Source organism: Bactrocera latifrons, unplaced genomic scaffold (assembly GCF_001853355.1).
Source record: "Bactrocera latifrons isolate USDA-ARS-PBARC rearing strain unplaced genomic scaffold, ASM185335v1 scaffold_193, whole genome shotgun sequence".
Classification (NCBI taxonomy): Eukaryota; Metazoa; Arthropoda; class Insecta; order Diptera; family Tephritidae; genus Bactrocera; species Bactrocera latifrons.
The window spans coordinates 429,351-451,406 of NW_017535441.1; the positions used below are offsets into that span (position 1 = coordinate 429,351).

A 22,056-nucleotide genomic window follows, 5' to 3' on the forward strand; every position below is an offset into this window, starting at 1 on the left:
TTATTTTCTTTTATTTTATAAATTCTGACGCACACTGTTGTGACAAATTCGACTTCCGACATTTTTCCCGTTGTTATCATCCAAAATTTTGTAGTGCAGACGCATTTTTTGCTCTTTTGCGATTTTAAATAGTTTTCCAGTCATTTAATGTTGATAAAAATCAGAGATTTTACAAAGGTTGTGATTTTTAGAAATATTTTAACTGGAAATGTTGCGGCTTTAAAGACCTATTAACAATCTGAAAAAGTTCTAAAATTATACTTTTTAAAAAAACCATTATTAATATTATTTATTAAATATTTTCTCCGAAAATGTTCAGCCTTTCCAAACATATTCCGAAATTATAATACTTTCGAAAACTTCATTCGTTGTTTGCAAGCACTAAAATTATGTAAATTAAAAACCGTTATATATAAAAATGAATATTTTCTCGGAAAATGTTAGACCCTACCAACCCTCTGAACGTTTTCCAAAATTAAACTACTATCGAAAACTTCAACCTTTATATTGTATGCATTGCGGCGGCGCCACTCCCAGATAAAGTTGAGAAATTACGAATAAAGTGATATTTTAAACAATTATTGGCCTGAAAAATTCTCTTGACAGTATTCAAATGATTAGAACTCATTTAGTTAATTGCAGCGACTACCAATTCTAAACGACCATTGAGCGCAGCGCGTGGCGGAATCGAAGAAATTGCAGTAATATAACGGTACAGTGTGTCGTATGTCCTACTGTCATGTTTGACAACTTCTACAAGCATAAAACTACTTGGCTCAGTTCCATAAATTCAAAAACAAAAGTCAGCATTAACACTTGTGAATTAGGTAACATTTAGATAATAAAACAAATGACATAATCATTGCTTAACAATACTACAATTATATTTATAGACTTTTGTTAGCGAACTGTCTATTTCTTTAGCGTGTATTATGTCTGTTTTGTAACTGGAAACAGCTGTTCTTTGTATGGTTAATAATTTAGAGTGATTATATAATTGTTTGCATTGTCGTAGTCGTGTAAATTTACTGTGTAGTATGTGTAAAAAACAACAACAATAATAAATTGAATGAAACTATTGGAAATTATGTATTAAACACAGTTAATATAGACACAATTGTTGCGGAGCGATTCGGAGAGCTCTACTTAAATATAGTACCTAAATATTGTAGCCTATGCAAAACAAAAGACCAGTATTCCATAACAAAAGCAAAAAAAAAATTAAAAAATAAAAATAAAAATTGCAAAATGAAATTAAAAATATTAAGCATCTAATACACAGGTGTGTCAGCTTTCTGCATCGGTTATCAAGAGGCAGAAGCAGTAACTATGTATGTGTATGGAATATATCCGCATGGATTTGGATATAAATACAAACTATATACCCAAAAAAACTACCACACACAGCTACATTATATATATATATGTGTGTGTATGTAATTGTACTTAAACTCCAATGGGAGCATTAAGCATTCATTATAATAATAAAATAATTAATAAAATATATACATATTTATTTTCGGTTGATTTTATTATATGGCAAAAAGCTTTTGATTTTAATACATAAACAATAATTGAGTAAATAAATAAGCTTAAACGTTTTGGAAAAATATATTATTCGAGCGGACTTTTTTTATTTGAATTGCAATTTTTTTAAACAATATATGATAATGATTGATATTTTACGGGATCATTGAAAAATGTTTTAAAGTTATTATAAAAGGCATTCGTAGTGTCAACCGACACAGAATAACTCTAGCCAACAGATGCTACTTCGGACTGAGTAGGCAATTGAGAAGTAAAGTTCGCTCTCGACGAACAAAGACCAAACTATATAAGTCACTCATTATTCTCATCCTGTTATATGGTGCTGATATGTGGACCAATGACAACAGTTGATGAGCCGGCGTTATGAGTTTTCGAGAGAAAGATTATGTGGAAGATTTATGGCCCTTTGTGAATTGGCTACGGTGAATATCGCATTCGGTGAAACATCGCTGTACGAGATATACATACGTTGACATTAACATAGTTCAGCGAATTAAGAGACAGCGGCTGCGCTGGTTAGGTCATGTCGTCCGAATGGATGAAAATACTCCAGCTCTGAAAGTATTCGACGTAATACCCGCGGGAAGCAAAGGAAGGCATTTGAGGTAACCTGATAACGAATAGAGTCTAAAAATTTTCCAACACGTACACCTATTCTTATGGTTTTAATTGTTGTTGTTGTAGCGATTACCTAACACTGTTTGGGACTGTAATATGTTGATGTCATCGAAATCACTTAGCGGCAGGCCCGGGTTAAGAGTTTTTCCGACGAGTGCGGAACACAGGAACATGCAAAGAGTTGGTTAGTATCATTGCATGCAGGACAAAGATTTTGTAGCTTTGGGCTGTTATTCTGCGATGGGTTGTGTTTGCACTCCAAGTACGCCATTGACTGGGAGGAAGTCAATTAAGGTATTAATGGCTGCACTATGAATGACATTCATTGCATGACGGAAATTGGTCGAATCCGAAATATGGTCGGTGTATTGTTTGATTTCGTCGACGAATTGCAGAAATGTTCCTGGGAGGCGGCTCCGCTTCAAAAAGGTTACTGCAAGGAGAGCACAATGTTATGCTCCTTTACAGGAAGCATGCTGGGTGTGATGTTCTGACAGATCTGTAGCTCCTCCATATGCGTGCTGTTGCATTCAGGGGCACTTATTGACGTGGCGCAGTTGATAACCAACCGACCGATGGCCTTGTATGTTATCAACAACGTCTCTTTGTCTTTGCGTCAAGGTCAGCTTTGTACTTTCGTGACAATCCTTGCTGTGTGCGGAAGGAGTGCAAATTGTCTAATCTAAACCTGAAATTTTAGGGTTGTTTCAATGTCATCGACGGAAATGTTGAGGTTCAGTCTGTACTCCTTCGTCTAGTTCGTTAACAGAGTAGCCGTTGATTTGGCAGGTGGCCGATGTCATCATCGCGTAATCTTCTGTTGGTTGCGGGAGTTTCAGTATGTAATGATTAAACAGCGGCGTAGAGAGCACACCCTGTTTGATTCTGTTCAGTTTTTATTGTTGAAATAGTTAGTAAAGATGATTGTCGACTGCTCAGATGGTGTGTGGTCCACCTCTTTAGTCTTGGAGCGAGCAATGTTTGTTCGATGTTTTCAATGTGTCAAAAGCTTTCGACAAATCTAGTTAACTCATTCATGACAAATACATATAGTTCCACAGGTACTCGTATTACATAATAACATACATAAAAAATTACATTTTATAAAACACGACACATTGATGAAAGCAACAACGGTTTCCAACCCATTTCCGTTTCATGTAAAATTTTATCGCTTAACTGTAAACGCCGTTCAATGTTTGGATTTGCGTGCTAGATATCTCGCCAACGATTTCATGAAAAAGCGCAGTTTCAGCATGTGGAGCTTCAATCTCACCACAAACGTTGCGATATTAAAATGCGGTTTCATTTATTGTGCCTTTACATAATTGTGCTTGAATATGCAGTTGTAACCAGGGCAGAGGAGGAGCCCAATTACAAATTCGTCTTTGACCAGATAATACCTGTAAAGGCGGATGAGGAAGTGGCCAAAATTACGTTGGAGGTGGTTAGAAGTGAGGACGGCGTGAAGTTCAGTGGCAAGGCAGAACAACTGGTGGACTTGGATAACGAATGGACGGTGACAATAATAGCTTTGATTCAAACAGGCAATTTATAACTTCCATTTCATTTCAATTTACTTCTACAGTTAAATATATTGCTAAAGATTGCTGAAGACGCGAATGGCGAGTACAATTGGCTTATGCCAGTGCCTGCATTGAGAGTTTGTGATTTCATGAAATTCTACTACCGTTTATACATTTACGAGCTGTTAGCTAAATACGCGAATGCACCGTCGCCCTTTGATTGCCCGGTTGTAAAGAACACTTATATCCTGAAGGAGTACCCTTTGGTTTCGAAGAATTTTAATCAATTTCTACAGCCCGGCTACTACCAACTAGAAGTGAGTTTGTTTCACGAAAATGACGAAAAAATCAAATACATCATCGAAGGTCATGTAGAGGAGGAGATGTAGAGGTGGGGTGTAATTAAAAAAATTATGTATATATATTTTCTTCAAATAACAGCACTTAATAATAAAAGCATTAACATGAACGCATAACTTGTATTTTGGACCAAGCAAGTAAGAAATAAAAAAACGTCGAAGTTACTTCTGAACTATCCAAGATTCAGAGCTATTCTGCAGTATCCTCCATTAGTTGTCTTATGTTGTTGTCTGTTAATCAGATCTTCTATAAAATCTTGTTAATAATATTCCAAGAATGACTGGGAAATACTGATATCAGTTCGTTCAGCGTCCAACTACTAAAATTACTGAACGATCAACACTGAACTAGTCAGTAAACTATAACCAATTTTCCATTAACAGTGGTGGAACTTGAATTCTTTTGCATGGCCATCACGGGCAAGTTTGCATAAGTCCAGACGCTGAACCCAATTTTCGATGGTTTTCAAGCATAAATTGTCCAAGTCCATACCATCCAAATCGGTCCAAAAATATTCGGCTATCATTGAGCGGTAGCGATTCCCATTCACAGTAACGAAGTACGACCCATGACGTCGCCGTCCCATAAGCCAGACCAAACCGTTATTTTTTCAGCATGCAATGGTGACTCTTGGAGCGTGGATTGCTGCCATTCAGCCAAAAATGAGCCTCATCGCTGAAGATGAATTTTCGATGAAAATCCGGATCATTTCTAAGTTGTTGCTCTGCCCAATTTACGAACATACGACGATTTCTGGTGGTCAAGCGGCTTCAGTTCTTGCGTTAATTTGATCTGTGAGAATGTAGACCAAGATCTTTTCGCAAAATTTGCCTCAATGATATCACAGAGATGCCCAGCGTTTGAGAACGATGTGTGTGAGACTGATCTGGGTCTTCCTCAATTGATGCGTTAGCGGCAGTAAAAGGCTCAACGCTATAGGCACTTCTTTGTCTCACTGGTACGGGAACATTTTGTATTGTGGCTGTGGATTAAAATTTTTCCACTAGACACTCAATTGTTGATCTGACAGGACAATTATAACGACGCTGGACGATTGGACGTAACGCTCTTAAAGTTGAGGCCACTGACTCCGACTTTCGGTAGTAAATTTTAATTATTTCGACTCGTTGTTAGATCGTACATATATACTTCCATGATGAAATGGCAAACCTTACTGAAGAGAAATGTCAAAAGAGCGGAAAAGAATATGGCTTCAGTTGCTGACCTTATTGGTCTACTTATGTAGCGTCCCTTTTGAAAAAGCCGTTAATTTAGCTATCTACGACCGCAAGCCGTTCAGCCATGGAACGCCGGAAGAAGTAGGCAACTACAGAAACGTTAACGATAACAAAGTTCGATAATTTCACGATCCGTTTCCATGAGAGTCTAAACCTATATGTATCTGCCGCTACAACAATAATAATCGATGAGATTTTGCGAACTACATCTCAGATAGATTGATAAGTTGTAATACTGGGTTTGGACAAGCGAAGATTCTTCTAAACAAATTTGTTATAGCACCAGATGGCATTAGCGGAAGAAATTAAGAGCTTCTCTGGTTGGGAAAGCTCTAACCAGCTAGAATAGAGTAGAAAAAAAGAACAATTCATAAAGAACTATAAAAGTCTTACTAACAATTTCGATACCATAAATTGCTCGAAGCAGAAAGCTTGATAAGGGAACTTTTGTATGGATAGAAGAGAGTAGGATCGGAACAACTTCTAGCATTGCAGTCACAAAATGACTATGCAGTAGTGTTATCAATTTTCCGCACTTTTCAACGCGCTCCCGTATAATTGGCGGCATGATAAATCAACAACGGTACCGCCGCAGAACATCTAATTCCGATCAATGACGCACACTTCAAATTATTATCGCGAGTTTGTAAATTATTCAACGATTTGAGCATATTGGGTCATAATTTCTAGCAGTTATCTACTTAAAACGTCCAGGGGGTATGCGATAATGCTTATGGCTATATAAGACCGCTTTGATCAGTTACGTTGCTTATAAAATGCTTAAATTGGTAACAAAGATTTCTTTAGTAATTGCGCTGCTGGTCGCTTTTGATAGTGCGAATGCTGCTGACCGGCCCATTTCGGACTGTGTGAGTTCATATAAACCCATTTTGTATTCAGCTCTGTTTAATAACTCTTACTAACACTACCAAACCAGGGTGAACGCATCATAGCTGATGGTTACCCCATGGAGCGGCATACAGTAACCACCAGCGATGGTTACATACTCACCATGCATCGCATACCTTACTCTCCGAAGGATGGAACGACTGATGGACGACCAAGTGCATTTCTCATGCACGGCATGTTGAGTTCCGCCTCCGACTGGGTGCTAATGGGTCCGAACAAAGCGCTTGCCTACATACTCGCCGATGCCGGTTACGATGTATGGATGGGTAATGCACGTGGTAATACTTACTCTAAAAAGCATCGTACTTGGCCCACATATTGGCAAGCTTTCTGGAATTTCAGTTGGCATGAAATTGGTATTTACGATTTGCCTGCTATGATCGATTACGTGCTAGATTACACAGGGAACACACAGTTGCAGTACATTGGCCACTCGCAAGGCACCACAGTTTACTTGGTGCTGATGTCGGAGAAGCCAAGCTACAATAATAAAATTAAATCGGCACATTTGTTGGGGCCCGCCGCCTATATGGGTCATATGAAGAGTCCATTGACGCGTGCCTTTGCGCCCATTTTGGGTCAGCCAAATACTATGGTCGAACTAGTGGGTTCGATGGAGTTCATGCCAAGCAATAAGTTCAAGCAAGACTTGGGTATTAAAATGTGTCAAGCAACATCGCCATTTGTCGAAATGTGCGCTAATGAGATTTTCCTAATTGGTGGATACGACTCCGAACAGTTGGAATATGTGAGAGTGAAAATAGAAAGTAGTGTACGAAAAATTATACAAATATTTAATGTAGGAGCTGTTGGAACACATCAAGGCCACATCGCCCGCAGGGGCTTCAGTTAACCAGAATCTGCACTTCTGTCAGGAGTACAATTCGAAAAAGTTCCGCAAATTCGATTACAGCATTTTTCGAAATCCTTTAGAGTATGGAGGTAGTACGTACCCACCCAACTACAAGGTAACGAACACCTTTAAAAATATTGTATTATAAAACGCTTTTGTTTTCTTATATCTTTAACTTTTGCACTCTTCAGCTAAGTAATGCTAAAGCACCTATAATGCTCTACTATGGCGCCAATGATTGGATGTGTGATGTAACAGACGTTCGTAGATTACGCGACGAACTGCCGAACATGAAGTTAGACTATCTTGTACCCTTCCCGAAATGGGCACATTTGGACTTTATTTGGGGAAAAGAGGCGAAGAAATACGTCTACGATAAAGTCTTGGAAGAAATGAAAAAGTATGAGTAAACATCGTCATCAGTTTCCATTCCACAATTATAAAAGTTTCCATAGAAGAACTTGATTTTAATTATTTTTTGGTTCTATGGCAGCGATTTGATTTAGTGGTCCGGTCTGAGAAATTTCTTCGGAGAATACACAGTTGCCTTGAACAATAATCCAAATAAAAAAATTTGAAACAAACATTGAGGGTCTAGTAGTATTCGTGTAGGGATAGCTATGTCGACTTCGCTCGTCACGCCGATCATTTATATATACATATGTTTCATATGGTCTCCGAAGTTTCTGCAATTTCACGTTCGATATTCGTACGAAGTTCATCAATCGTCGCTGGCTTGTTGGCATAGACCATAGACTTGACGTTGCCCCACAGGAAATAGTCTAACGACCGTAAACCACACATTGTCCAATTCCTATCATCCATTTCAAGCCAAAAATATTCGTTTATTATCGAGCGGTAGCAACTCTTATTCACAGTAATGTGCTTGATCATCACGAAGAAGTGCGGCCCAAAAACCGCACCAAACCGCAATGGTGACTCCTGGAGTACGTGTGGATTGCTGCATGACCAATCACACACAAAGATGAATTTTCGATGAAAATCCGGATCATTTTCAAGTTGTTACCAGTCCAATTCACGAACATACGACGACTATGGTGATCCAGCGGCTTTCGTTTTGCGTCAATTTGATATTGTAAAGATGTAGGCCAATTCGCCACAACGACGTCACAGAGATCACCAACGCTTGAGAGCGACGTATGAGCCGTTCCCACGACAGTCGGGTCTACGAAAACCGGAACGGACCCGGATTTTTATCCGGCCAAGGACTGTCAACTCGGCAGAATTCTGCCGTTACAACAACAACAACAACAACCGACGTATGAGAGCCTGATTTGGGTTTTCCTCAATTGATGCGCTGGCGGCAGCAACATTTTGTACTGTGCCTTTAGATTAAAAATTTTCCACTAGATGCTCAATTGTCGATCAGAGAGGACGAATATGACGACCATAAATTGGACGTAGCGCTCTTAAAGTTGAGTTCCGAATTTCTGTAGTAAATTTTAATAATTTCGATGTTTTTGATGAAATGGCAAACCTTACTTTCGGTCTCCTTTGTAGCGTCTTTATTGAAAACCCAAATACAATTGTATTTAAGTCAGTTTTGCTGCCAAGCAAACTCCAATCATAGGATTACTGCTGTAGACAATTGTACCCTCTTTGACTTTGAAAGCTTTAAAAGCGTCTTAAAATTAAAGGCTTAACGTGATTTTCGAAATGGACAAAAACCGGTACAGGAAGTGTAATATCTCGGTCGGGCAAAAAAAAAAAAAAAACTTCTCAATTTTCGCTGACAAAGTATTTTAGTTCACGTAGTACTTGAGGAACGGACCGCAACTTATATTCGTTACAACAATAATGGCTGTTCTAATCTCTTTAAATGAGCGAACAGTATTCGATTGAATGAAAGCTCAATAGTCGTATAGCAATTAAAATGCTTCGAGGATTCCCTGAACGATTTCCAAGTAATTGTTACAACTGCCAGGTCCATGTTCAATTACAACATTCCCTTTGGGAAGAAGTATAATAAATTAAAGTTTATGAATATATGCCAATTAAATAGTAATGATACCTTTGTCTATGCATCAAATATATAAATTGTATGTGGTTCTCTGTGTTACATATATATGTAGTAGATATAATCATAGCAGGTGTAAACTATTGATTGGCGATAAACTGGACTCATGTGCACTGTGTCACTACTTCAAATGTACGGACACGTATTAATTTGAGTAACCCACGGTTACCAGTGAGCCATAACAAATGACGTCTCATCTTTGTTATCTGTTACGCGCGACTTAAATAATATTTTACAATCAAATACGAAACCGTTAGGGGAAGATAATAGAATTGAAGAAAAAATAAAATATAAAAGCTTAAATATCAAATAAATTACTTTTAAGAAAAGTTCAAAGTTAAAAAAAAAATCAATATGAAACATCAACAAGTTGTTGTCGACTACTGGAATATGATAAAAACTTCATTTACCTGTTTGTTGTTGGCCTTCTCTGGCTATATTTTAATCAAGTAAGTTTTAACAGATATGAGGACAAACAAAGTAAGAGACTAAACATTTAATTTCAGAATGGTACAAACCATATTTTGGTTACCAGGCTATTTACAGAAGAATCAAAAACGTTTGGAAGAGTTGGCAGCGCAGTACTCTTTGGATTTAGACGATGATAAAAGTCTTGCTGATGTGCTCAAAGCACAGATTGAAGCAACTATAGAGGAAAAAGAACCGCTAACAAATGAGAAGAGTGGTGAGGCTAAGGACATTGACGCAGATGTAGTGGCGAATGTGCAAGGCGAGCCCAAAAAGCAAAAATAAATATGTTTCATATTAGTGTAACCACTTTATTAGAATTTTATATTACTTTATTTATACGTTATGTATCTATGCAAATATATAGTATATCAATCTTTTATAGCGCAGCTATAAATCTATGTCAATTCTACTATAACCGGCATGTCCTCAGGATCTTCATCAAGCAAACCCTCAAAATGCCATTGCAAGGTTTTCTGTAATTTTCTACTAAGTTTATCCGCACTTACGCCCAGACCACCCAAATTTAGGTTAATTAGCAGCGTACGCACATCCTTATAAACTGAGTTATATTCACCTGGTTCCATAAGTTCTTCGGGCAGGTGTGGTAATTGTTGCATCAATGCTTCAGCATATTTCATATAAAGTATTTTAAAATTTTGCACTGCTTGCTCAGAATGTGCCAACAAATGCAATATATTGCGCCAATGTGCCAGAGACTCTACCGAACAACCAACAAGATAAAAAACAAAAGCCAATTGCTCCTCCTCAATCAAAGCTTCCGAACTATGAAACATGCCAACCAATGTCTCAATTGCATGCACACAATCAATGCTATGACGCGATACTTCAGCAGGCGTTGCATTCTGTGGCACACGCGCAGGTAGTTCAGTGAAGCGTGGCGCAGTGCCTTCAACTGGCTTTAAGTTGGGTAGCAAATCACTTTCGTTTACAATTGTTTTAGTGCTTTGTTGTTGCAAATTGTTTGTGTGTAACGTGCCTCTGGGTCGATCCTCATCGGAACAAGATTGTAATTCTACATTTGTACGTATTGGACCCAATGTTGGTCTGCAACGTTCGACTGTGCCTTCGGTCACTTTGTCTGTTAAGAGTTTCCATTTATTGTAAAATCGATAATCGTAAGGGGCTAGAAAACTGTCGAATTCCTTGAGATTATCGCGTATACGTTTCTTTTCTAATTCTTTGTCTTCAGACTGACTCTCTTGCATTTCTTCATCGCGTTGGCTCCACTCACGCACAACCACCTCTTCGCTTTTGAAATAATGTACAAAACCCACACGTGGTGCAACATCACCATATGGACCGCAGGATGCACACCAGATGTAATGCGGACCGGGCGGTATCATTTTTACGCCACGAAATTTTTCGCCAATTTTGTAGTTGCATAGATCTATGCCGAATTCTGTGCCAACTGGCGCTCCTGTTATTACCAACACTGCACCGGTAGCGAATAATTTCTTGGCCAGTTCAGGATCCATTTCCAATGCGGATTCGTCAACATTCATGGCGTTATTTATTTATTTAAATATTTGCTACCACAAGCAATTCTTTCTTTATATTGCGAAAACAAATGTATCGTTTAATTCAATCAGCTGTTTAATGTATACAAATGAAAGTAGAACCCACACTATGATATAAAGAGTTGCCGTACGTTTTGGAATTCACAATTTTTTATTTAAACCACTACATGTGGGTTTTATTTAAGGGTTACTCTTAATTACAAAAACAATAATGGAATATATTTTAATAAAAATTCCTATATATGTATATATATATATATTTGTCTTTGAAATGTAGATCATTAACAGTAACCATTGCCTTTGTACCTCGAATTTTGCACAACTCTTGTGTTGAGCGTAATTATCCCCAAACCAAATTCAAATAATTTTTTATTACATTTATAGATATATATTGTAGATATATTTGCACTCAAAATATTATAAAACAAAAGAATAATTGAAAAATATTGTACTTAATCGTCTAACTAATGTATATAACTCAGCTCAGCTAAGCTATTTAAACACATACACTAATTAGCATTAACGATATATGTAAACATATACGTGTTTTATTGGATATATGTATGTATGTATATGCATGTGTACTTTTATAAATACAATTAAAATACAAAAAATACAATTATATGTGTCTACCCAAAATACATCCTTATAAGGTATAAGCCTATCATAAAATGTTAAACATTTAGCCATTATTACCGTTATAAACAGAATGCGGAACTCTGTCTTCTTGTTTTATTCACGCAGGTGTCAAAGTTATCATATATTGATTTTAAATCAAAATATGTGTTTTACTTGTAATTGCAAGTACATATGTATGTGTGTATATATAATATCGCATTTTAGGATTAACGCCAAAAATCAGTTGCGCTTCTCTAATAAACTTGAATTTTCGTATTTAACAGCACACTAACGGTTTTTAATGTGTTTTAATACGATTTTTTCAGCTATAGTAAATAGATAAATTCGCTTATGCTGCTATGCAGTGTTCAAAATAATCATTATTTAAGTCATTTCGGTTGCTAGCAACAAATAAATTATATAACTTTTGGAGCTTTACAAAAATAAAATAATTTGCCATTGGACAATCTAGGACAATCTATGAGCAAATCGCGCTCTACTCGTGTTACAATTTATAGTGAGTATTTATATGATAAATATGCAGGCGCCATCTACAGCATACCTCATAATGTTGAAAAAAAAAATTATAAATAAATGAGGTTTTTACATAAAACTTTACTTATTGTGGAATCACTTGTTGCTGTGACCATTTCATGGTTCTAAAGTACGTAGAGGAAGACGATTGTAAGTGTTAGCGAGATTTACGTTGGCAACCGACAATAATTCGGGACGTTCAGCCAGTGTATCGGAAAGAGCGCGGAATAAGATGTCTGCAAGAAAGAAATGTTTGACAATAAAAATCTTTGCAATAAAAATTAAAATTAATAATAAACATACGTAAAACTTTCTTCTGCAGATCAATTGGTATGACACCAAGATTGCCCTCACGTTCCAAGAAATCAGTTAATTTCTGTAATTCGTGCTGTGCCTCGTCGGAGCCGTGTGTCAACGACTGTGAGAACATAATCTGCAAATCGAAGTATACCAATATACATACATATCTTACATATGTATATCCTTATACACATATGTACATATAGACAGCGCGTAAACTTACCTTAGCCAATTTGTATAAAATGTCTTCCAAAGTATATTCATTGTACAAGAATTGCGATATCTTAGCTCTTTCGCCGTTCTCATCATAATCATTAAGATCTTCAAAAAGATAAATTGAAAAATTGTTAAATTCATAATTTATTTTTAAATGATTAATTAATTTTAATATGCAAATTTAATTATTAAAAAATTTTCTCACTCACCTTGAGTGCCATCACTGCTTAGCACTGGCAATTTAGGCCATACTGGTACACTTTCAACTGGTTTCATTTGATTTTGATTGCTGGTGTGCAGTAGTCGCTCCAGTTGTAAATAAGGAAGCAGTGGTTTTTCATTTGTTGCTGCGACAGTTGGCGGTGCCACCGGTTTGGTCTGTGGCATGTCAAACATTTTCTAAAATCACACAGACATGTATAAGGCAAATATATTTATAATTTAGGTCTCTTACCTTATCAATGTTTATATTGAGGCCGGCTTCGGGGAAGATGCGATTTGTATATGACTGCTGCAGATACTCAATGCCAATACGTACTTCTCTTAGGAATGCCAGAGCGTTTTCACGTGACATCTACGAACAAACATCATTTATACCAAATCACAATTATTAACATTTCATTGAGACATACCACTCCCCGTTCGATTAGTTCTTCAACGGCGCGAGCCACACCTGCCTCATCGCCAGTCCAAAACACGTACTGCGCCATGTCAAATGCTGATAATTGACCATTGTGACGTTTAAGAAGCGTTTCGACGGTCTATTCAGTGTACGATATTAAAAATATAAATTTAGATTTAAGTTAGTAATTTAGTGTAAAAAGAAACAAATTGGTTTCGTGATATCTAGTATTTGTATGTATGTATGTAAATAGTTTCTGATTATGAATTGCGTGGCTCTGACAGTTATGAAAAGAATGTGTTTGGATGTATGAATTAAAAGTAATGCGGCCACGAAGTTTAAAATTAAAACAAGAAAACCCGTTAACTTCGCATGTACTGAAGCTATAATACCCTTCACAGTTACATTCCTTATAGCATAAACGAGTATAAAGAATCTTTATCTTGAATTGTAGTGTTCCGATCTGAAAAGTTTGTTTGGAAATTTTATTATTCTTTGAAATATAAGCCAAGTCAAATTTCGTGAAGATATGTGGACATAAAAAAGTTTTCCATAGAAGAACTTGATTTTGAATGTTCAGCTCGTATGTCAAATATATGATACAGTAGTCGGATATCGGCGATTCCTACAAATAAGCAGCTTCATGGAGAAAAGAGGATGTTTGCAAAATTTTTGATCGATATCTCAAAAACTTAGGGACTAGTCCAAAGTTAAATCGATCAAATATGTATACATATTGCAGGGTCTCCAACGTTTCTTTCTGCACCTTAGCAACGTAATGGCAAATTTAATAAACCCTGTTCAGGGCATAAAAATCGATATTTAAATTATGCTGCTGCCAAAAGATTAATTTCAAATTCACTTACTAGCTTGCCAACTATTTCAAGGATTATTTGATTGCATAGCTTTTTGAACCATACATACTTAACAACTAATATATCTATGCATATATAGTAATATGGATGATCATATATGTACATATGTATATGTTTTTATGTAGTATGAATGTATTTACTTATGTGCTTAGGCAGTGGGAGTCTTTCGAATCTTGGCCAAGCACTTGATGTGCATGAATTGATTTATAACCCTGCAAGCAAAAACATACATATATTACACATAAAATTTATCGTTAACAATTGGTGCCTTTCTGAATGAAATTCTTTTGTGATTCTCATATGTATCTTTAAAAAGGCAACCAATACAGGCTATTTCCTTGCAGGGCTGTTCTCATATCCGTTAGCTGTGTATGACACAAATATGTATGTATAGTATGTGTTAATGTATGAAGTGAAGAACATTTCATCATAAGAACCTGTTGTGGCTTTAAGGGGACCGAACGACGTTGGGTTATTGGTTTCATTTGCTCGATCAATTTCTCTGTTGGACTCGTTTGCGCGGTTTCTTGCCCATTGGCGGCGACATTCGCAACGTCAAGTGGAAGTGTATCTGATTCAGGCGCATTTGTGTCTTTGCCTGCGCTAGTGGCTGGGACGGTTGCTTGAGTAGTGGTGGTTGTTGTTGTTGAGGTTGTAGTGCTTGTGGAAGTAGACGTAGCGGTTGTGGAGGTAGTTGGAAGTACTTCCGGATTTTGACCGAATGCCAAGCGGGCGGCACCATAGAAAGGCTGTAGCGAATACATTTACATCCATAGACACACATACATACATTCGTGCAAATTTATGACATTTGAAGGAGGATATTGCTATATAAAGTTTACCCATTTACATACAAATATATACAAAAGTATTTACCTTGATAGCAGATGGTGCAGGCGGACCGCCACCATTTGGTATAACTGAACCAAATTCAGCAGTTTGCTGTTGGTTAGCCGCAACACCCTCTGCTGGTGTCTTACCACCGTTGTCATGTTGTAGGGTGGGTGGTCGATGGACGCCACCACCTTCGACTGGTGACAGTTGCTCGCCACGCGTTTCGGGCTCCACTGGTGCCACCGATAACTCTGTTGTTGTGCTCTTCTCTAATTTTGTAGTAATAGCAGGCATTTGCTCCAATTGACGTTCCAATTCTTGCGATTCACTTAGTGGTTCAGCACTAACTGGTTTACCGACGCCAACATCGGACACAAAAGTTTGCTCAAAATTTGACGGCAATTGTACAGTGGCTTCTATGTTTTCACTACCATAGTGGTCCTTCAAATGCTCTAGTTCCAACACATCGGCATCGGACTGAGAAGGAGAGAAGCAGGATGTTAGCTAAGTCAATTAAGGTCTAACTGAAATATATATTTCACATATTTGGTAACATGTGTGTTTGTATTTATGGATAGATGGATGTATGTATATGTACCAGTGGTAAATAAAGCTTACTTGTATTTCCAAGCCGCTCTTTTTGAATCTGTAAGCGTTTTCGCCATATGCGGAAGAACCTGTAAAGATATATTGTATACATTTAATAAAATATGAGTACATTTTGCAAACCGCTCATATTAAAATTTAGAATTGTTGCTATTGTTTGGAAAATGATCTGAGGCGATTTAGCCATGTCCGTCTGTCTGTTCGTCTATTTATATGTATATATGTATGTATATTGTCATATAAACTGAGAAATCATATTGAACCGAAGTAATCCTTTTTCTTGTTTTAGTATCGACTTTATTTTCAATAATATCATCAAATAGTGTATTAAGTACTTTATGTATTCAGTACTTACCAAATAGAAATGGTAGATTTATAGTTGGATATGCGTAAAGTGCAATGACTCCATTGAGTAACCAAATCACTGCGTGCAACTGTTGCGAAAGCATTTTGCCCTTTTATGTGTTTCGCTTAAACTAAATCAAAAACCAATAATATATACAAGAAATTTATTCAGTTTGCAAATATGTATGTTTTCTTGATCCTTCTAAGATTTTCAGCACGTTACACGCAAATTGTAAACATAAACTCGTAAGCATTACCCTTCTAATGACAATTTATAACAAATATGGTATATTGCTTGCTTATAAAACGATTAATCCTGCCAACAAGCAGCGTTGAAAGGATGCAACGACCGTCATCGATTGCTGCTAACACTTTAATCCATTCAAATTGCAAACATTTAAGGATGCACACATACATACATGCATGCACGTATATGCGAAATATTCGGGTGCACGAGCACTCGTGCCTACCGTGTATTATGCGTTCGAGTGTCTAAAAATAGCATGAAAACACCAACAAATCGATATTCCACAACAAAAGTAACTATGCAAATTGTAAAGTTAAGAAAACAGTGCCAACAACGTGACATGTTGGAGGGAATGGCAGTATACATATATGTATGTACATATAAGTTATGTACATAAGCCAGCTTTATAACAAAGTAGTTCATTGCGCAATTGAAGGAATGGTTGAAATTGATTGAAGTTGGCAGGCAAATGATTTATTATTAAGTATTTTGCATTACACACACTATATATTACTATATTATAAAATTAACCTATCACCTATAACCTATTTATTATTAGGTTGATATTATTTCCGACTATTCGCCCTTGAAACTAAACCATACGTGTATAAATAACCGTTTTCCTAGCGTAGTGCATAAATGTAGGCAGTTTCCGCCCCACTTCCGTATTAGAAATCAATGCAATGCATCCATGGATTCACATCAATCAAAAAAACTACGCAGGTTAGAAAGGCAATTCTCTCTATTACAATATGTATTAGCATATTGTGTTATTTTTTAATTCTAAAACTGGATGTCGTAATATTCCGGCGCTTCAACACGCATTCTAAATAAATAATGTCTCATTCCTTCTCCTTAAATATTTTTTTCTCTTTGTTTATTTTTAGCGACTTTAAATTGTCGGTCTCTTTGCAGCTTGCTACCCACTCAGGTAATCCTATTTTTTCTGTTATAACTGCATTCAGTAGTTATTTTTGCAAATTTCTTATTTCTTTCATATGGAACTTCCTGATTTAATTTACATCACTTATCCTTGCACATACCACTAGAATTTAAGAAAACACGTCCGCTCTTTTCGAAAGTATGAGAACCTTTAGTTGCTAGTTGCAACTTGCAATCATCCTTACCAAAACAGTTTGAACTGTCAACCACTGTCCACGAAGCTTTTAAAGGCTAATGAAAGCTTTTAAGCTTTATTTGAACCATGTCCAACTAATATACATATATACAAATGTAACTTTTAAAACAAAACTTGGTTATTGTTGTAATTGAAAAGGTTTTTTAACAACACATTAATTTTATTTTTGTTTTCACTATATATTACTAATGGCAAATTAACTGCATCCTGGGAATGGCTCACTGCGATTTTTGCGTAGTACAAACTGTATTTTTCGGTTCATATCTTCATTGTAGATTGCTTTGCATTTCTCGAAGTTAACGCGACGTCGTACCTGAAACATAAAATGAATTTAAGTATTTAGATATCAGTTCGTATTTGTATGATACTACCTGGTATGGTTTTTCATAAAAGCGTGTTCGCCGGTATTGATCAAATATTTCTTCTTTACCCAAAATACGATTTAATAAGCGGCAAGCTTCTTCAACATTATTTTTTTGTACCATTACGGTACGAGCAATGAATTGTGCGTGTTTCATTTTGTTTTTTAATTTTCAAACAATATTATATATTATTTTATACACCCACAGAAAAATATGCTGCAACTAAAATATAAACAGCTGATTAATCATCCCCATTAGTAAACATACTTGACATCTAGATGTCACAACAGTACAACTGCTTCAGTAAACAAAAACTACTTTATAATTCTGACTGGCTTTCTCTGGTTTGTATTTGCATATAAAATCATTTTCATTTATTCCCAATCTTTTACATTCTCATTTATTAAAAAGAAACATTTCAGAATATTAACAAAAATATTGAAGAATAATATATTTTTTACTATCAGACTTCTTTGTCGGCAATAGCAGAACATCTGGAAAAATTCGATAAAATATCGATTTTCAGTGATGTAAGCAATGATAAATACAACATCCGAATACTTAGTAAGGCAAATCAAAACTTCGTGTGTTTCATTTGTATAGTTCTTGCCGCAATATTTGTATCTTATTAAACTTTATGAGCAAAACAAGTCCACCCAAGTACGAATAAATCATTTCCAATGTTAATTTTTATCAAAAGACATATGAAAGCAAATGTATTCATTCATAAAAGAAGAAATTTCATTCGGAAAAAAATATTTTTTATTATAAAGAAGTTACATCTCTCCACCTTCAAGACCCAATTATTCTTATACATATTTGTAGTAACCACCTTTGTAATATTACTATTAATTTTATGATATAAGTTGGTTACTAAAGTCGGTATAATAGTTTGCTTCGAGAGAAGCCCGGTCCATTAGAAACGATAAATAATAATCGATAAGATCTGTATTACCGACACTCACGTTTCTATTCTAGAAAATTCATGCGTCAGCCTTGTTCGGTATTCCACATTTCCTCAGTTGAAAATCAAAAGGGCACTCATTTGAAGTTTCTTCTCGTCGGAGGTTTATCTTGATCGCAGTGTGACCACGTTTCTATTGTGAGTTTAAAGAAAATATTGTGTAAATTATTGTGGCGTTTACAATATATTAAACAAGAGATAACGGCTGGCAACAGGAGATAAAGAAAACACTATTTACAAACTGTAAAAATAAATTTTTCCTTAAGTTCTATACCCCACAGGCAGGTAATTATAAAATAGCTGGAATTGTATATTGCGTACTTAGATTTGCAGAACTAGTAGACTACAGAAGAATTTTCAGGGACAATTTTGTAATATTAATATTTATCTAATTTCTAAAATGAAATGTTCGTGTTGCAAGTACTAGATGTAAAAACAAACAGAATAAAAGTTGGAATATACGTAGTATTTACATAATGAAATAAACTACTAACTAATGGAGGGATGGCGTCAGGTCAACAGTGTAAAAGTCAGCATATGGTATTCTGGAACTTCGTATCATAAAACTAGATTTAATTTTGCAAATGAATAGCGAGTTGGCGTCTAAAATTCGAAAAAAAAAATTGAACTAGGTACATAGGTATCTAATAGCCAGACAGGCGGTGACGAAGGTAAAATCGATATTACTGCAGCAAGCTACAACAATCGAACTTCGAAGTGTTCGTAACTCGTCGTTTAGCTTTGTTCGTGCAGTTTTGTTAAATGTAGTTGTTCCTACTCGTTACTTTTTATGCACTTTTTGCCCCTCTTGAAATTGAATAGTTGAACGCATTTTTCTGGATATTTCGTAATTGCAAAGGTTTGCAATATTCATCTATTATTTGAAAAAATCGGGTAGGTGAGAGTATAACGAATGGGATCATCGAGAATACACTTTTGTATCTACCTGTTATGTCTGGCAGCACATTGTTGTATAAAGAAAGCAGGTAGAAATGGAAAGAAAGTTCTACTGTATCTAGTCATATTTGCCGATCCATGAATAAGCACAATTTTCATACATCATGTTCAGTATTGATTTGGAAGAGCAACGGCCCAAACGTTAAAATTCAATTATAAAAGTATAAAACAATTTTGCAGTTTTAGTTTCAGCTACTAAAATATACCCAACAGTGCTATGGCCTTTTAACAAATTACTTTGAAAATAGTGGAAGACAAAAAAAGTGGAGACTTTTTGATTGGCTTACGAAGCCAGTGAATGATTGTGTAAATTAAACATTTTAGTAAACGTGTTATATTAGAATTTTACATCAATTATACTTTACATTAGAAATATCAAAGTAATACAAAAACTTTTGAGGCAATGAAAAAAATTGGTCAAAAAAATTAATATTTCGTTTATATATTTTGCTCACTTCGTGTATTTCTCTACACTTTTCAGGTCGTACATTTTCGTCTTTTTTCCTTTGGAGGAGCTGTGAATACTTTTTTATTTGATTCATAGACAGAATAGAAATAAGATAATATGGTTAAAGAAACTGGTTATTATGACCTGTTGGGTGTGAAGCCCGACGCCACTAGTGAAGAGCTAAAGAAAGCCTACAGAAAATTGGCGTTAAAGTATCATCCAGACAAAAACCCAAATGAGGGTGAGCGTTTCAAAGCAATTTCACAGGCGTATGAGGTGCTGTCAGATCGTGAGAAACGACGGATCTACGATGATGGCGGCGAAGCGGCGATCAAGAAAGGCGGTGCTGACACAGGTGATTTCCGCAGTCCCATGGACTTCTTTGAGAAGTTCTTCGGAGCTGGTTTCGGTGGTGGCGGTCGTCGACGTGAGCGTCGTGGTAAGGATGTTGTACATCAGATGTCTGTTCAGTTGGAAGAATTGTACAATGGTGCCACACGCAAGCTGGCATTGCAGAAAAATGTGATTTGCGACAAATGTGAAGGTCGCGGTGGCAAGAAGGGTGCAATTGAGAATTGTATGCAATGTAACGGTAGTGGTGTAGAAACCCGTGTACAACAGATCGGACCGGGTTTAGTGCAACATACCGAACAAGTTTGTCGTAAATGTTTGGGAACTGGAGAGATGATATCTGAAAAGGATCGTTGTAAGCAGTGTAATGGTAGGAAAACTGTTAGGGAACGTAAAGTATTGGAAGTTCATATAGAGAAAGGTATGCGAGATGGGCAGAAAATTATATTTAACGGTGAGGGAGATCATGAACCAGATTCACAACCTGGCGATATTATCATATTATTGGATGAGAAAGAGCACTCCACATTTGTGCATGCCGGTACGGATTTAATGATGAAAATGCCAATTCAATTGGTGGAAGCCCTTTGTGGATTCGAACGTGTTATTAAGACACTTGATGATCGTGATCTTGTGATCCGATCAAAACCGGGCGATGTTGTCAAACATGAAATGACCAAGTGTGTCATGGAGGAAGGCATGCCGTTGTATAAGAACCCGCTGGAGAAAGGTCGTTTGATCATTCAATTCGAAGTAATCTTCCCCCCAACTATTCCACTAACAGTTATTCCCACACTCGAACAATGTCTACCCCCAAGGCCAGAAGTAACCATACCACTAGATGCTGAAACAGTCGAATTGGTAAGTTCATTTAATTTATGTTAATTTATAAATTATTACAACATTCTGTACAATTTCAGGAGGAATTCGATCCCAAACAACGACGCCAACAACAGCACCAACGTATGGCGTATGAGGAAGATGATCGCGGTTATGAGCAAGGACCCAGAATAGAACAGTGCTCGTCAAGTTAAGCGCATACCGCCAACATCTCCAACATGCTAATTATGTTTAATCGTTTAAATAATCCTACAATAATAAGCCGTGAACACGCAGAAGCACTACATACAACACTAGATAAATTTTAACAACTCACCTGAGGGTTCATTTACTGGAGCGATTAACGAAGCGCCTGTTGGTTTCCTAATTGACAATGTGACTTTGCTGCAGCAATGTTTTCTTTTTCACAACAACCATCGCCAAACAGCACAAGTCCGTAAAATGAAAATATATGTATCGCTACCATAAACATGTACATCCCCTTTTTTTGGAAAAGTCTCTATGCAATGTCATAAACAAGGCGAATTCCTTAAGGCTATTCAATTTCACTCTAGACTACAAATTAGAAATTCAAAAAGAACTATTCATTTAAATGGTTACATTAACGGCAAATATACTATAACACTTAAATCTGTGTATCTTCTTTTATTTACTGTTTGGAAATTTCAGCGAGTATGTGAGAATTTCAGCATAATTTTGG

The 22,056-nt window shown here is 36.3% G+C and overlaps 8 protein-coding genes across 12 annotated transcripts in view; 5 read left to right on the plus strand and 3 right to left on the minus strand.

Annotated features, from left to right (window-relative positions):
• The window catches only part of LOC108967647 (probable serine/threonine-protein kinase DDB_G0282963), an 11,851-nt gene extending 10,335 nt beyond the window's left edge, over positions 1-1,516 (plus strand). Inside the window, exon 8 of the mRNA XM_018931209.1 lies at positions 643-1,516. Coding sequence (XP_018786754.1) covers positions 643-669 — 27 coding nt within the window. The 3' untranslated portion in view covers positions 670-1,516. The remainder of the gene's footprint in view (positions 1-642) is intronic.
• Positions 1,517-3,451: 1,935 nt separating this feature from the next.
• LOC108967641 lies at positions 3,452-4,130 on the plus strand. Its single transcript, XM_018931194.1, has 2 exons — positions 3,452-3,685; positions 3,755-4,130. The coding sequence occupies exons 1-2, from the start codon at positions 3,464-3,466 to the stop codon at positions 4,079-4,081; spliced, it is 549 nt and encodes a 182-aa protein (XP_018786739.1). The 5' UTR covers positions 3,452-3,463; the 3' UTR covers positions 4,082-4,130.
• Positions 4,131-6,130: 2,000 nt separating this feature from the next.
• On the plus strand, positions 6,131-7,462 carry LOC108967640 (lipase 3). Its single transcript, XM_018931193.1, has 4 exons — positions 6,131-6,159; positions 6,228-6,947; positions 7,003-7,167; positions 7,244-7,462. Exons 2-4 carry the CDS (start codon positions 6,258-6,260, stop codon positions 7,460-7,462), a joined length of 1,074 nt encoding a protein of 357 aa, XP_018786738.1. The 5' UTR covers positions 6,131-6,159; positions 6,228-6,257.
• A 1,920-nt stretch (positions 7,463-9,382) lies between these two features.
• On the plus strand, positions 9,383-9,843 carry LOC108967636. The gene is made up of 2 exons (XM_018931189.1): positions 9,383-9,539; positions 9,597-9,843. Exons 1-2 carry the CDS (start codon positions 9,445-9,447, stop codon positions 9,841-9,843), a joined length of 342 nt encoding a protein of 113 aa, XP_018786734.1. The 5' UTR covers positions 9,383-9,444.
• Positions 9,844-9,873: 30 nt separating this feature from the next.
• Positions 9,874-11,154, minus strand: LOC108967637 (protein AAR2 homolog). The gene has a single exon (XM_018931190.1). The coding sequence runs from the start codon at positions 11,082-11,084 to the stop codon at positions 9,957-9,959; it is 1,128 nt and encodes a 375-aa protein (XP_018786735.1). The 5' UTR covers positions 11,085-11,154; the 3' UTR covers positions 9,874-9,956.
• Positions 11,155-11,480: 326 nt separating this feature from the next.
• Positions 11,481-17,541, minus strand: LOC108967652. 4 transcript variants are annotated; one of them, XM_018931222.1, is made up of 11 exons: positions 17,424-17,541; positions 16,060-16,180; positions 15,717-15,775; positions 15,141-15,575; positions 14,702-15,013; positions 13,400-13,528; positions 13,222-13,341; positions 12,977-13,166; positions 12,775-12,872; positions 12,555-12,684; positions 11,481-12,487 (listed from the first exon to the last, which is right to left on the minus strand). In XM_018931222.1, the coding sequence occupies exons 2-11, from the start codon at positions 16,151-16,153 to the stop codon at positions 12,369-12,371; spliced, it is 1,686 nt and encodes a 561-aa protein (XP_018786767.1). In that variant the 5' UTR covers positions 16,154-16,180; positions 17,424-17,541; the 3' UTR covers positions 11,481-12,368. The 4 variants fall into 4 exon arrangements, with proteins under 4 accessions (XP_018786767.1, XP_018786765.1, XP_018786766.1 ...); XM_018931220.1 differs by lacking the exon at positions 17,424-17,541 and adding an exon at positions 17,340-17,421; XM_018931221.1 differs by lacking the exon at positions 17,424-17,541 and adding an exon at positions 16,307-16,819.
• An 11-nt stretch (positions 17,542-17,552) lies between these two features.
• On the minus strand, positions 17,553-18,194 carry LOC108967654 (28S ribosomal protein S21, mitochondrial). The gene is made up of 2 exons (XM_018931224.1): positions 17,806-18,194; positions 17,553-17,747 (listed from the first exon to the last, which is right to left on the minus strand). Exons 1-2 carry the CDS (start codon positions 17,950-17,952, stop codon positions 17,631-17,633), a joined length of 264 nt encoding a protein of 87 aa, XP_018786769.1. The 5' UTR covers positions 17,953-18,194; the 3' UTR covers positions 17,553-17,630.
• Positions 18,195-18,793: 599 nt separating this feature from the next.
• Positions 18,794-21,990, plus strand: LOC108967651 (dnaJ homolog subfamily A member 4). 2 transcript variants are annotated; one of them, XM_018931219.1, is made up of 3 exons: positions 18,794-18,898; positions 20,199-21,377; positions 21,437-21,990. In XM_018931219.1, the coding sequence occupies exons 2-3, from the start codon at positions 20,283-20,285 to the stop codon at positions 21,548-21,550; spliced, it is 1,209 nt and encodes a 402-aa protein (XP_018786764.1). In that variant the 5' UTR covers positions 18,794-18,898; positions 20,199-20,282; the 3' UTR covers positions 21,551-21,990. The 2 variants fall into 2 exon arrangements, with proteins under 2 accessions (XP_018786764.1, XP_018786763.1); XM_018931218.1 differs by having other exon boundaries at positions 18,808-19,045.
• Positions 21,991-22,056: the final 66 nt, after the last annotated feature.